Source organism: Tiliqua scincoides, chromosome 3 (genome assembly GCF_035046505.1).
Source record: "Tiliqua scincoides isolate rTilSci1 chromosome 3, rTilSci1.hap2, whole genome shotgun sequence".
In the NCBI taxonomy this organism is placed as follows: domain Eukaryota; kingdom Metazoa; phylum Chordata; class Lepidosauria; order Squamata; family Scincidae; genus Tiliqua; species Tiliqua scincoides.
Genome location: NC_089823.1, coordinates 1,324,837 through 1,339,036, shown reverse-complemented (window position 1 = coordinate 1,339,036; position 14,200 = coordinate 1,324,837). Strand labels below are relative to the sequence as shown.

At 53.0% G+C, this 14,200-nt stretch overlaps 1 protein-coding gene across 2 annotated transcripts in view; it reads left to right on the top strand.

Moving 5' to 3' along the window:
- STIM1 (stromal interaction molecule 1) overlaps nt 1-14,200 on the top strand; it is a 132,371-nt gene that overhangs the window by 113,511 nt on the left and 4,660 nt on the right. The window contains exons 8-13 of one of the 2 annotated variants that reach the window (XM_066619137.1): nt 5,178-5,355; nt 6,333-6,500; nt 8,165-8,265; nt 10,234-10,472; nt 11,538-11,618; nt 13,855-13,921. In XM_066619137.1, the coding sequence (XP_066475234.1) occupies nt 5,178-5,355; nt 6,333-6,500; nt 8,165-8,265; nt 10,234-10,472; nt 11,538-11,618; nt 13,855-13,921 (834 nt within the window). The remainder of the gene's footprint in view (nt 1-5,177; nt 5,356-6,332; nt 6,501-8,164; nt 8,266-10,233; nt 10,473-11,537; nt 11,619-13,854; nt 13,922-14,200) is intronic. The other variant, XM_066619138.1, reaches the window with a different exon arrangement.

The following is a 14,200-nucleotide window of genomic DNA, read 5'->3' as shown; positions in this document are numbered from 1 at the left end:
TGGAGATAGGCCAGACCAGAAGTGGAAGGCCGACAAGCAGAGATGTCACCAGTTCTGTAGGCAAATGTCTCCTCTGTAGTTAAATAATTCCTGTTGGTATTTTATTTGAACCTCACCACCTTGTAATTTAAACTGGCTGCTTCTTGACCTGCCTTTGGCGGATGGAGGGAACAGTTCAGCAGACCAACCTGTGCAAATTAAAAAAATTTAACGAATTTGCATGGCACTATAATGGCTCACGTCTGCAGAACCTCCTGAGGTCTAAAGCGATATGTAGGTTTTATCGGGCAGTCAGTTCTGTGCAGCAGGCAAGGCAGAGAGAGGATGACTTGCCCCATGTGGGCCTCCTGTCTTAGCAGGGATTTGAACCCAGATCTGCATACAGGTGTCACGCTGGCCTCAGGCCAGGAGGAGCTGAGCCTTTTCCATTGCAAACAACACATGGCATGGAGCTCCCTACTCCCCTCCTGCCCAGTCTTCTGGCAAAGGGGTGGTAGACGCCAGAACACAGTCGCTTGGAAGGCCACATCCTGAGCCATAGTTGTAGGAGAGGGCGGCCTGGTCAGCAGAACTGTGCCTGCAATTCCTTGCCTGTGGATCCCTGGTAGCCTCTAGGTTTTCCTCTCCTCATGTCTGAGCATGTGCAGACATGCTTGAATGAGGCTGCAGTGTTCACCCCCCCCCCACCTACCTTTTGTCTTCCTGGTTCTTAACACCCCTCCTTGCTAATTGTTCTCTGCTTGCCCCAGACAACAACTTTCCACATTCAGCCAAATGGCAAATATTGGATTCCTAACAGCATGAGAACGAAGCACAGTTAGGCAAACTAAAGCCATTCATTTTTTCTGCTGAATTGGTTTTCAGCACCTCTCTGCTCCTCTCCAGGGTTCAAAAGACCCTCCTGATTCTGGCCCTGGAAGAGGAAAACACTTTTTCTGGTGGATGTGGAGAGGCAGCTTTGGGGCCTACGGAGGCCTGTATCCTGTATGATGCTTGGCAAATGGTTGGTGCTCAGTACTGAGCAGCAGTGACCTCTTCGGCAAGGGGGAAGTGGGAGGGGGAAGTACTGGTGCTTGCTTTAAGCAGGACTGGGTGTGCTTCTCTTTGCTTGCCCAGGGGGGTGCTTCAGGCATCTTCAGGATTTAGTAAACAGCTCTGGGTGGAGAGCACAGAACGCTTTGGGTGTGACCCCCTCCGTGGCTTGCAGGCATGATGCAACTCCTGAACTTAGCCAGGTGCAGAGATGAGAATTGGCACTGCCAGGAGGGGGAACGCTCCACACCTCCCAAACCGTTTGGGCCAGAGCTGCTTGTTGTGTTTATTAAGAGACTGTCCCCTGCTAACTTTTAAAGCACAGTCGTTTTACGTTTAGCTGGGGAAGAGCAACTGCCCCTCTTCAGGAAAAGCAGGGCATCTTTTCCTGTGGCTGTTACTGGTGTCTCTTCTGCATCTGTTTCAGCTTCTGAGCCCTTTAGAGTCAGGGAACCATTTTTTGCTTTGCTTAGCTATGGAAACTGCTTTGCAGACTACTTTTGTTGAAAAGTAATGTATAAACATTCTTAATAATTTATATACCACTTTTCAACAACCAAGTTCATGGAGTGGTTTACAGAGCTAAACAAATCACTGGCTTCTTGTCCTGAAAGGGCTTGCAGTCTGAAGGACATGGAAGGGAGACCAGCCAACAGCCCTGGAAAAGATGCAATGCTGGGCTGCTCTCCCTCGGCTAAATATCCCCCATCTCCTTTATTGGTGAATAACAAATAGGCAACAGAACAGTAACCATTGAAAGAAGAATGTTGCTTTAAAAAATGCAGGGGTGCACCGTCTCCTGGGGACACGCAGGCTGCTGTGTTTCCAGTGTGAGCAGAAGAGAAAAAAGGGCAGAACACCAGACCTTTCTTGAGGTCTGAAAGGCAGCCAGTTTTGAAGAAGGAATAATTTTGCACTGGCTGTTGTGTAATTTCACACATCATGCTGGCAGACTTCTCGCCAGTGTTAGGGTGGAGGAGGTTCTATTTAGCCAGGAGCTGAGTAGAATCTCTCTTTCTGCTGTAGTTTAATGCCCCAAATCTTTCATACCTTCAGGTGAGGTCTTGGGGGAGAGCATTCCAGAGCATTCCCCCAGCCTTTAAGGAAGGGACTAACTGATGCAGTAGGGTGTCTCTGCTGGGTAGGAGACGACAGCAAGGCTGCTCCTTCCTATACTTCTGTCTGCCCCTCCTGACTTTACATTTGCTTACATTGAAACGCATCTGCCATTTTGCTGCCCATTCTCCCAGAAGAGCTTTTCCTGCCCATTCTTCCAGAAGAGCTCTTCACAGTCTCTTCTGGTCGACACCAAAGTTTTCGAGTGGTGGAGACCAGAAGAGATTGTGAGGAGTCCAGAAGGATCTATCCAAACTGGGAGAATGGATAGCAAAATGGAAGATGTGCTTCAGTGTAAGTAAGTGTAAAGTCATGCACATTGGGGCAAAGAATTAAAACTTCACATATAGGCGAATGGGTTCTGAGCTGTCTGTGACAATCAGGAGAGAGATCTTGGGGTGCTGGTGGACAGCTCAATGAAGATGTCAGCCCAATGTGCGGTAGCGGTGAAGAAGGCTAATTTCATGCTTGGGATTATTAGAAAAGGAATTGAGAACAATTCCCAAACCCAAAGGAGGGTTTGTGATCTGGAGCTGCCGAGGCCTGCCTGGAGCAGTGTTTGTGAAATAGGGGCATTTTGAACAGCTTGTATTCTGGACCCAAGCTGTAGTGTGCGTCAGAGTGTGGGGGATTTTACGAAAGGCAGGGTGAACTGAGCCGTTCAGAAATGGGCTGGTGGCAGAGCTCCTGCCTGGCATGCAGAGAGGGTCCCAGGCACCTCCACTCCAGGCAGCTCCTCTGAGCAAGGCTGAGAGTCTGTGCAGCAGGACTGGTGTTCAGACTCCCATTTTGGGTGAGAAATGAGGGAAGAGGTGAGCCCTGCTGCTGCTTCAGGGCTGGCTGCTCAGAGACCTGAAAGGTGTGGCTCAGCCTCCACCCCACGGGCCTCCTGTCCCAAGCCAGAAAAGGGCTTCATGGGCGCCCTGCCTCCTGGTGGGCACACTGAGTGAATATGGGTTCTTGGTCCCCCATTAAGTTGTATTTGCCAGCTCTTTGGGACTAAGGTCGGAGGGTGGGACTTTCCGAGGTGGATGGTTCAGAAATGGGATTCTTGGTCTGAACTGGGCAGCCGTTTCCTTGCTGTTTGCTTCATGGGCCTGTTAGGAAGCAGCAGGCCTTGAATCCCTTAATAAAGTAACGTTTCTGTGTGTTGCTTCCATCCCCTCCTGGCCTCCACATAATTTTGCGCTTCTCAGAACAACCAATAATTGAAACCAGGCTGCGCTGACCCTAAAATTAAAACATCGCCTGAAAAGGAAACAAACTGGCAAAGTGACAGAATGCATAAGAGACAGAAAAAGCAGCCAGTGTCCCAGAATGTCCCGGAGCTGCACTGGTGGCAGCAGTGGACCAGAAGGCTCTCGCGGGGGGGGGGGGGGGGGGTCTGGCTCACAGACCGCACTGTTTTCTGGGGTCCCAACACCAGAGAATGCATATGCTGGCCACGTGTGAGAGAAGAGGGTGCTGGAGTAAATGGTCTGACTCAGCTACTGGGCTGTATTCTCACCGATCAGTACCCATTTACTCCAGCACCCTCTTCTCCAATGCAGCCAGTGAGCTGCTGCTGGGAAGTACCAGGGCAGGCATGGCGACAACAACACTCTCATGCACTGTGCCGATCTTCCTCCGGGATGCAGAGTCACACGTGGCCAGCATATGCACGTGTTTTGGCTGCTTTAACAGGTGCCTGGTACTGCATTCAGACACCAGCAGCCCGCTGCAGGTGTGCAGAGGCCAGCGGTCCTGGAACATGGAGGCTGCATTCAACTAATGGTCACTGATAGAGCTCTCCAACTCCTGAACATGTCTGATTTCCTTTGAAAGGCACGCAAGCCAGAGGCCATCGCCACGTCTCATAGCAGCCAGTTCCATCGGTCCATTTGTCCTGTCCTGACCTGTCGCCAGAATCAAATTCATTGCTTGATCCCAAGTACTTGTATTATCAGGATAGGAGAGGACACCGTCCCTGCTTTTGTGGGAACAGACCTGGTGGTTGAAACAGCCTGAGCCCTGGGTGCCCAAGGAGCTGGGAGGGAGTGGTTTGCCACCTGAGAAAGTCAGCAGGACAGAGATCCTGACTGCCCAGTCCTCAAGAGGTGCTAGACTGGGAGGCAGATGTTCGACACATGCACCAGTGTGGCTCAGTGCCTGCAGCCCTGGAACAGGCAAGCTGGAGTTGTTCTGTGCCTCTCCCAACGTCAGTAGCAGTCAGCTTTGTGGAATCATTGGAAGAGGCAGCACTCAGCTGTGCCTGGTTCCCTGCAGCCTTGGAGAGCTGCCTTGAAAGGCTTTGCCTGCCTGCAGTGCCTGCTGTGGCATGAGGCCACCCAGCTTCCTGTGTGCCCTGTGATCAGCCAAGCCCCCTCTGCGTAGCCTCTTATGCCCTGGGAGGGATCCACAGGGAGACGCACTTGGTGTTGCCCCACAGCTGAGAGCTTCTCCCTGTGGGAAATGTGCCATTCTTGGCCCCTGCTTTGGGAGGTGGGTGTCGGGGGTTGTTTGCCAGTGATGTTTGCTGCTTTCAAGTGTCTTTTAAATTATTTTTAATTTTTTTAAATGTTCCTTTTAATCTGCTTGGAGTCCGTGGGCCAGGTGCTGAAATGAGACAATACTGTGCAGGAGAGTTGTCCCTGCCTCAGCATTGGAGAGTGACTGAGCGGCTCCCAGATCCTTTCCGTGGGTCCCTCCTTTCACCCCCCCTTTGTTCTGCGCCTCTCTGGGTCTCCCACACCCGCCTTTGTGCTCTGCTGCTCTCCGCGTGCCTTGAGCAGCTGCTGTGACCCCTGTTCCCCAAGCCCTTTCTCCCACCTCTCAGACCTGCTGCTTCTCTTCCCTGTGCTGCTGCTTGCCATCTCCTTCTCTCTCTTGTCCTGTTGTTGTCTGTCAGAAGCCCTCTGGGAAGCAGCCGCCTGACTCCCTGGCTCTGTTGGCACCTTGTTGCTGCTTGCTCAGTATTCACATGCATTGGCCCTGCCTCCTGTTCTTGTGAGCCCATGCCTGCTTGTTTGCTCTCCCTCCCTGTGCTTCAGGTTACAGAAGGCCCAGGAAGAGCACCGCACTGTGGAGGGGGAGAAGGTCTCCCTGGAGAAGAGGCTGCAGGACGAGATCAGCATTGCCAAGCAGGAGGCCCACCGGCTACGGGAACTGCGGGAAGGGACTGAGAACGAGCTCAGCAGGCAGAAGTATGCAGAGCAGGAACTGGAGCAGGTACAACCTGGCCAGGAGCAGCCCATGTGTTAGGGAGATGGGTGGCTTCTGCAGGAGGCTTCAGCTCCCAGGCAGCTGATATTTCTGTCTGACATGTTGCCATCTTGAGTTATGCCCACTGGTGGATTGTGAAATCCCCACCTTTAAGGGCAAATTGCATATTTAAAATTGTAAAAATGTACATTCCCAAAAAAAAAAAAAAAAAAAAGATTGAACACAGAATCTGGCTGAAGTTTTTTGGGCTTTCTCAGGAGAATTGTGTCCCAAGAGACATTTTGGCCTTCTTGATAGAGGTCTGTTCTAGCCCCATTTTTGTGCATTGGGTGGGCCTAGAAATGGAACGAAGGCATCTCAGTCCACACTGGATTTAGTGCTGTGGGAAGCAAATGTGGGGGCTTAGGAGATTGTTGCTCCTCTTGCCCCTGAGAGTCTCCTCATGTGCCAGTTCCTTGGAGTGGAGAGGCCTTGGCTTTAGCAGAAGTTTCATACACAGAAGCATTTCATAGGGGGATTTGCTGCATGGGTAACAGCCTATTCTCCATACCTACTTTACCCAGGCTTCGCGCACTGGAGAGGACACTCTGTTCCAGAACCACTATTCAGAGCGCGATACCATAGTCTTCTGAGACTGAAGGATGCCAACACACATACACAGAAAGCTCCCACCCTTCATCATTCCAGTGCCACCACACTACTTTGAGAGGAAGGGGAAATGTTTCGGGGGGGGGGGGATGACGACTATTCAGGAGTGGTTTGGGACACAGCACAGTGTTCTACCCTTTTGCCAGTGGACGCTCTCGAACTCAAGAGTGTGGAAACTTGTGTCCACAGTCTCCAATGAAGGATGAGGGCGGCTGGCAGTCTGTTGGCCATGGCCTTCCCCACAGTTCCCCCCACCCCACCTAGGAGAGTGCCAGCCGCACTCTGACTGACCTTGGAAGCACTGCAATGGGTGCTGTACCTGTCCCCTCCTGCAGGTCCGCATGGCGCTCAAGAATGCAGAGAAGGAGCTGGAGTCGCACAGCAGCTGGTCGGCCCCAGAAGCCCTGCAGAAGTGGCTGCAGCTGACCCACGAGGTGGAGGTTCAGTACTACAACGTCAAGAAGCAGAATGCCGAGAAGCAGCTGCTGCTGGCCAAGGAGGGGGTGAGTGCCCAGGCCAGCGACTGGAGGGGTCGGTTGCCGGAGTTTCCCACACTGACTCAAAGCAGCTAACAACGTAAAAACATAACGAATTAGTGCAATATTAAAAACATAAATTTTAAAAACAATTGAAACAAAACCACACCCTGAATCAGTTCTGACCCTGAAATGTTCAAGGCAAGTTATATGGATGGTTTGCTTCTGGGGAGAATGTGGTTGACGTGTCTGTTTTCATATGGTCACCATGGGTGACTGTGTTCAGAGTGGCAGTAACACTTTTGCTTTGCTCCAGTGATTCCTGTGTCCTGAGACTCACTAGTATCCCTGCTGCGTCAGTGGTTTAGATCAGAGTGGTCTCTGGGAGCAGTCAGGTCAGGCACAACAGAGGGCCTGATCAGTTGGTTCAGACCTAACTAGTGGTGCCCAGTGTCCTATCAGTGTGACTCACTGGTGCCAGGGGAAGCCCAGTGCAGGCTTTGCCCCAGCACACTCGAGCCAGCACTGGATTATACTAAATGCAAGACTCGGTGACTGATCCAGTCTCTGAGTTATGGATGCCTCTGGAGGGAGGGGTCCCCCTCCACTGTGGCTGGTAATTTTGCTGAGGCTCTGTTGACCTGGAACTAGGAACTAACTCCAAAACTTGTCAGCACGGTCTCTGTCAAGCACCCTTTCCCAAATCACAGATTGGACCAAGGGCTGGGTGAGGGCTAACAAGCTGATATCCAGACTGGAGCAAGACTCTCCTGGCCAGGAGATGTGCTGCAATGGTGGCGGCACGTCAGCATGTTCAACAAGGAGTGGTGGAGTCATCCTTGCTTTACCTGCAGAAGATTCTGGGCTCAAGGGATTGGACAAGTTTCTGGAGGAAAAATCCATTATGGGTTACAAGCCATGATGTGTGCGTGCAACCTCCTGATTTTAGAAATGGGCATGTCAGAATGCCAGATGTAAGGGAGGGCACCAGGAGGCAGGTCTCTTAAGAACATAAGAACATATCTGGTGTGCTCCTTGGGGCATTTGGTGGGCCGCTGTGAGATACAGGAAGCTGGACTAGATGGGCCTATGGCCTGATCCAGTGGGGCTCTTCTTATGTTCATAGCATCTGCAGGCAGGCCAAAGCTGGGCCCCTGCCTGGCCTCCTGAAGTGCCATTGCCAAGCAGGGTGACCTTGTTAGCAAGTTAATCAATCTTTTTTCTTTCCTTTTGGCAGCAAGGGGTCTTCCCTCAGCCTCCGTCTTTAGGGCATCATGTCAAAATACAGAGTCCAGCAGCTTTTCAGTCAAGCGTCCTTTGTTGCAGAGACTGCAGTAGCCCCAAATATGAGTCAGGCTGACTGGAAGGCTGCCTTTTGTAGCTTGAGTGCAGAAGAGGCTGGCTGAGTGACGGGCTGGGAACTGGCAGCAGCGACTGGGCTGTGGGTGGCTGTCACCAGGTGCCTCTCTGAACGCAGCTGTGCAGCTTCTGGGGAGTCTGCAGGGGGCAAAGGGGACATGAGTCATTCGCACCTCAAATAAAGTGAGAGTGGCAGCATTTCCAGATGCCGCCTTTGAGGCTCTTCAGGTGGAGTTACTGGCAGCTGCTACTCACGAGTCACTACATGAGAGTGAGCAAGATCCTGTTGGGAAGCCCTGGAGTGACACTTCTCTCCTGATAATCTTTTTCAGGCGGAAAAAATTAAGAAGAAGCGGAACACCTTGTTTGGCACATTCCATGTTGCGCACAGCTCGTCCCTGGACGACGTGGATCATAAAATCCTGACAGCCAAGTGAGTGTGCGCTCTGGTCCCTTTCCTTCTGTCCTCTCCCTGGGAAATTTCTGTGCACTGCATGCAACAGCAACTAGAATTGCCTGGAAGTCTTTCAGATGGAACCTTCCAGTCATGTGGGACTTGGGATTCTCTGGAAGAACAGTGGGGCTGGTGGCGGAGGCTTGAGCTGCCTGGCCCTTCTCTGAGCGATGATCAGGCTTGCCAGGAGATCCCTGTGAAGTCACCCCACTGGTGAAAGGTGTCCTCTGATGGAGGCAAATGCCCCACACTTCACATAAGAACATAAGAACAGCCCCACTGGATCAGGCCATAGGCCCATCTAGTCCAGCTTCCTATATCTCACAGCGGCCCACCAAATGCCCCAGGGAGCACACCAGATAACAAGAGACCTCATCCTGGTGCCCTCCCCTACATCTGGCATTCTGACTTAACCCATTCCTAAAATCAGGAGGTTGCGCATACACATCATGGCTTGTACCCCATAATGGATTTTTCCTCCAGAAACTCGTCCAATCCCCTTTTAAAGGCGTCTAGGCTAGACGCCATCACCACATCCTGTGGCAAGGAGTTCCACAGACTGACCACGCGCTGAGTAAAGAAATATTTTCTTTTGTCTGTCCTAACCCGCCCAACACTCAATTTTAGTGGATGTCCCCTGGTTCTGGTATTATGTGAGAGTGTAAAGAGCATCTCCCTATCCACTCTGTCCATCCCCTGCATAATTTTGTATGTCTCAATCATGTCCCCCCTCAAGCGTCTCTTTTCTAGGCTGAAGAGGCCCAAACGCCGTAGCCTTTCCTCATAAGGAAGGTGCCCCAGCCCCGTAATCATCTTAGTCGCTCTCTTTTGCACCTTTTCCATTTCCACTATGTCTTTTTTGAGATGCGGCGACCAGAACTGGACACAATACTCCAGGTGTGGCCTTACCATCGATTTGTACAACGGCATTATAATACTAACCGTTTTGTTCTCAATACCCTTCCTAATGATCCCAAGCATAGAATTGGCCTTCTTCACTGCCGCCGCACATTGGGTCGACACTTTCATCGACCTGTCCACCACCACCCCAAGATCTCTCTCCTGATCTGTCACAGACAGCTCAGAACCCATCAGCCTATATCTAAAGTTTTGATTTTTTGCCCCAATGTGCATGACTTTACACTTACTGACATTGAAGCGCATCTGCCATTTTGCTGCCCATTCTGCCAGTCTGGAGAGATCCTTCTGGAGCTCCTCACAATCACTTCTGGTCTTTACCACTCGGAAAAGTTTGGTGTCGTCTGCAAACTTAGCCACTTCACTGCTCAACCCTGTCTCCAGGTCATTTATGAAGAGGTTGAAAAGCACCGGTCCCAGGACAGATCCTTGGAGCACACCGCTTTTCACCTCTCTCCATTGTGAAAATTGCCCATTGACACCCACTCTCTGCTTCCTGGCCTCCAACCAGTTCTCAATCCACGAGAGGACCTGTCCTCTAATTCCCTGACTGTGGAGTTTTTTCAGCAGCCTTTGATGAGGGACCGTGTCAAACGCCTTCTGAAAGTCCAGATATATAATGTCCACGGGTTCTCCCGCATCCACATGCCTGTTGACCTTTCAGAGACAGCTGTCCTGTGAAGTGGGGCAAGGCGGTGGATTTGGAGCACCCCTGAGAGCTGCAGAACAGGCACATCTAACCAACAGGGCCAGACTCACAGGGAAGCTGTCTAGAACATGCCCCGTTGAGAGGGCTGCGTGGTATGAGAGACCTGGTGCCCTCCAGGGGGTCTAGACTTTTCCACTCAAGCTGGCTCTGCTGGTGTCCTCTTTTTCCACCCTTTCCACACCGAGAGGAACCATCAGCCTCCAAGGAAGAGGAATCTGACTAGCTTGCTCTGTTCCCCCGAGAAGGCCTGCTGAACCCCAGCCTCGAACCCCTCCACCCTGTTCCCTCTTATTCCCCCTCCTTGTCTTCCTCTTCCCCAGGCAAGCCCTGAGCGAGGTGACGGCTGCCTTGCGTGAGCGGCTGCATCGCTGGCAGCAGGTGGAGCTGCTGTGTGGCTTCCAGATCGTCAACAATCCAGGCATCCATGCACTGGTGGCAGCCCTCAACATTGATCCGAACTGGGTGGGCACCGCCCCGCGGGCCAACACCTCCCATTTCATCATGACAGACGACATGGATGACCTGGATGAAGAGATTGTCTCACCTGTGCCCATGCAATGTAGGCACTCCTGGGCGCTGGGGGTGGTGGTGGCAGAGGGGGGTCTGTGCATGTGAGAGGCAGAGTGGGAGGCAGACTGGGATGGGCGGTTCAAGGCCTCTGGTGTGCCTGGTTCTTGCCTGTCTGGAAGGCAGGCAAAGGAAGGGCCAGCTTTCTCTGTCCTCCGAGGGCCTCTCCCGACACGCACTGTGGCGTGAGAGGCTGCCAGCCCTCTGCGAGGCTACTGAGTGTGTGTGCTGCCAACCAGACATGCCAGCTTCACACAAGGACTCCATAAGTCAGTCCAGGGGTCCACATTAAACAAGGATGCACTTGGACAATCTCAGCATGGGGCGGGAGTACCCCTTCCCTAAATGTGGAAATGCAGAGATTGCTCCTGTGTCAAGCCATATGATTTGGCTTTGCATTGCTGGCAGCAGGTGGAGCTGATGTGTGGCTTCCACACTGTCACCAATCCAGGCGTCCATGCGCTGATGGCAGCCCAGAGGTGCTGAAAAGGAGCCAGGGCTCCCTAGGGCACAGCACGGTGCCCCTAAACATATGCAAGAGTGCTTTTCCTGGCTCCTGAAAGTGTCCAGCTGGGCACCTGTAATCTGAGATTCAGATGTGAGCTGCAGGTGGTGGTCCCCCTCCCCAGTGGGGGGTGTTGCAATGAAGCCGTCCACATGAGAGGGTTTCTAGAGAGGGATAGGAGTGCTTTGTTTTGATCTCTCTGCACCACAACCGTGGAAGATTAAGTTGTGAAATGAGTTGGCAGAGCAGTACTGAGAAGGAGAAGGGCAGCTGGCTCACGTTGGCGACAGCACTTGGAGACTGGAGAGGGTGTCTGGAGGGCTCATCCCTGTCTCTGGGGGCTTCCCCGTGGCTAGGCAGGGGTGGTGCTGAGGGGTGGAGCTGGAGGGATTTGGAGGGGCTCAGCTGAAGAAGTGCACTGAGGTGAGGGGAAGGGTCTGCGTGGCTGCTGCTGATGCGCCGCACTGGGAAGAACTGGGAAGGGGGGTGTTTCTCCCTGTCAGTGAAGCCTCTCTTTCTCCTTGCCTGCCTCATCTTGACTGGCTAATGCAGATGCTGCCCTGCTCTTGGGGCGCAGGTTCAGTGATCGCCCTTCTCTCTGCGCGGAGGACCAGTCCTTCTGGAAATATGCTGGTTTGAGGATTATTATTCTGTTGGATTCTCTTCCACTTACTAAACTAAACACCAACGGGCAGCTATAGCGGAGTGTCCTTGCCTGGCCTTTGCGGCGCAGAAACTAATTCTCACCCCATCCACATTCCTTTCCTGTTGCTCGTCTTTGATGTCTTTACTGGGCTCTCGGTGGGGGGAGCGCCTGCTGAGCTGAAGAACCTGCTGTGAGCAGTGGACTCCGCTTTTATTCCAGCCAAGCACTGCAAACGGGGTGTTGTTGGTTGAACATAAGAACAGCCCCACTGGATCAGGCCATAGGCCCATCTAGTCCAGCTTCCTGCATCTCACAGCGGCCCACCAGATGCCCCAGGGAGCACACCAGATAACAAGAGACCTGCAAGGCTTCCTGGGAATTGTAGTTAAGAACATAAGAACAGCCCCATTGGAGCAGGCCATAGGCCCATCTAGTCCAGCTTCCTGTATCTCACAGCGGCCCACCAAATGTCCCAGGGAGCACACCAGATAACAAGAGACCTCATTCTGGTGCCCTCCCTTGCATCTAGCATTCTGACATAGCCCATCTCTAAAATCAATTCTAAAATTGAACCTCTGCACCTGCTGAAAGTGAGGGGGAAAAAGGGGTTTTCGGGTGGAAAACGGAGGGGAGCAGGAAGCCTCGCTCCTGTCAAGTGCTGTCCACAGGGTGGTTCTCTGCCTTGGGCCCCTGCCTTGGATGCAAAGGCCGTCAGGACGGGGCGGAGCTGATGATGGAAGGAACCTGCTCTCCTTCACCATCTTCTCCTCTGTCACCTTTGATCCCCCTGCTGCAGCCTGAGTGGACCTCACAGAGGACTGTTTGCAGTCTGTGACCCACTTCCTGAAGGGTGCTTGGGTTTGGCCTTCATGGCCCATTTCTGGGAGGGTCCCGGCAGAAACAGTTCCTTGTCTGGGACATAGCAGGGGCAGATGTTGGATTAGGCATCCCGTGAGAAACTAGAGAGAAGCCACATCCCCTGAATCATCTTTGTTGGAGGACCAGTCACCACAGGAATGCATTGCTACACGTGGCCTTCTTGCTAACAGAAAACAGTCCACAGCTCAGCAGGGGAAGGAGGGGGACTGCCAAACCTGTCCCTTCCCCTTGCATATCATGTGATAGTCACCCCCATCCCAAGCTGCTTTTCCTTGAAGAAAGAGATGCAGATCCCTGTATCTTTCTCTCAGAAGGGAGGAAAGCGGCTGGGGAGGGGCAGTTCTGAGCAGAAGTGGGTGGGCAGGAAGAGGTTTAGATAGCCCCCCCCACCTCCAGTGGCATTCATAGCCTTAGAGGCTGCGTTTTCTTAAATACAAATTGGAGCAAAGATACTCGTGGCTGACCTGTCTGGCGGCAGACATATGTGCGGCCTGTGAGGGGGCTGGTGGTGCTTGTGTCAGGGTTGGGTTCTTCAGTCCCCAGCAGCGCTCCCCTGGCCATCACTTCCTTCCTTTTTTTGTCCATTCACAGTAACCCTTCCTACATAGCAACCCCATATGCATGACCCTTCACAGCTCAGGCAGCATCCTGCAGCTGCAGACACACACACAACCCCCCCCCCAATAACACAACCTGGAAGGGCACCCTCTGTGTGACAGCACAGAACCAGGACTCAGGGACAGAGCTCAGCGTGACCTCTTTGATGGTAGCTGGAAGGAAGGTCTCCTACTCCCCACTCAGAGCTCCTAGGCAGACATCTGACTGGATTACATTCCAGAGGAGTCAAGTTCCCCGTTGGTTCCTCCTTTCCTGCACCCACAATGGCTTCTGGCAGCTTGAGCACCTGCCTCGCAAGCAGAGATCTCTGAGAGGGGCTTGCTCGCCATGTGGTTCCTCCACTGAGTAAACTGCTGGGAGTATCCCAGGCAAAGCAGGAAGGGGAGGGAAACACAAACACGGGGTGGGGAGAGCCAGCAGAGCTCAAATACTTGAAAGGACCCAGAAAGAAGGTGAGGGGCATCTTTTTCCCGGCTGTCTGTGAATAACGGGGTGAGCCTTGGCTACATGTCCCACCAATCCTCTTGCGTGGAATTCAGCAGGGCAGTGAATATGAAGCTCCCTGGTGGTCTCCAGCCCAGGTGCTGGCTAGACTGAGGCCTCCTTGCACATGCACGCTCAGGCCATGCCCTGGAACTGATGCGCAGCCAGCAGCGTAAGGGGCCAGTGTTGCCTACTGACCAGCCCGACTGGCTGAGTCTTAGAAGTGTCTTCCTCTCGTTTCAGCACCATCCTTCCCGAGCAGCATCCGCCAGCGCCTTGTGGACCCTCAGCACTCCCTGGGATCTCAGAGGTTGGTAGAGAGCCACCATGCTCCTCCTGGCCAGGGTGAATCGGGGCCGCTGGCCCACTACCTGCCTGGCAGGGTTGCTCTGCGCCGAATGCCAAGTCTCACCTGTGGCCAGTCTTTCAGCAGCTCGGAAACCCTTGGCACCAACCTGCCGTTCACCGCCTCTTCTTCATCCTCTTGCTCCACCACCGCTGCCCCTGCAGCCCCGCCCGTGCCCACTTGCCACGCCCTCCCCATCCTCTACCATCACACCACCTCCTCTTACATCCTCCAGATGGATGC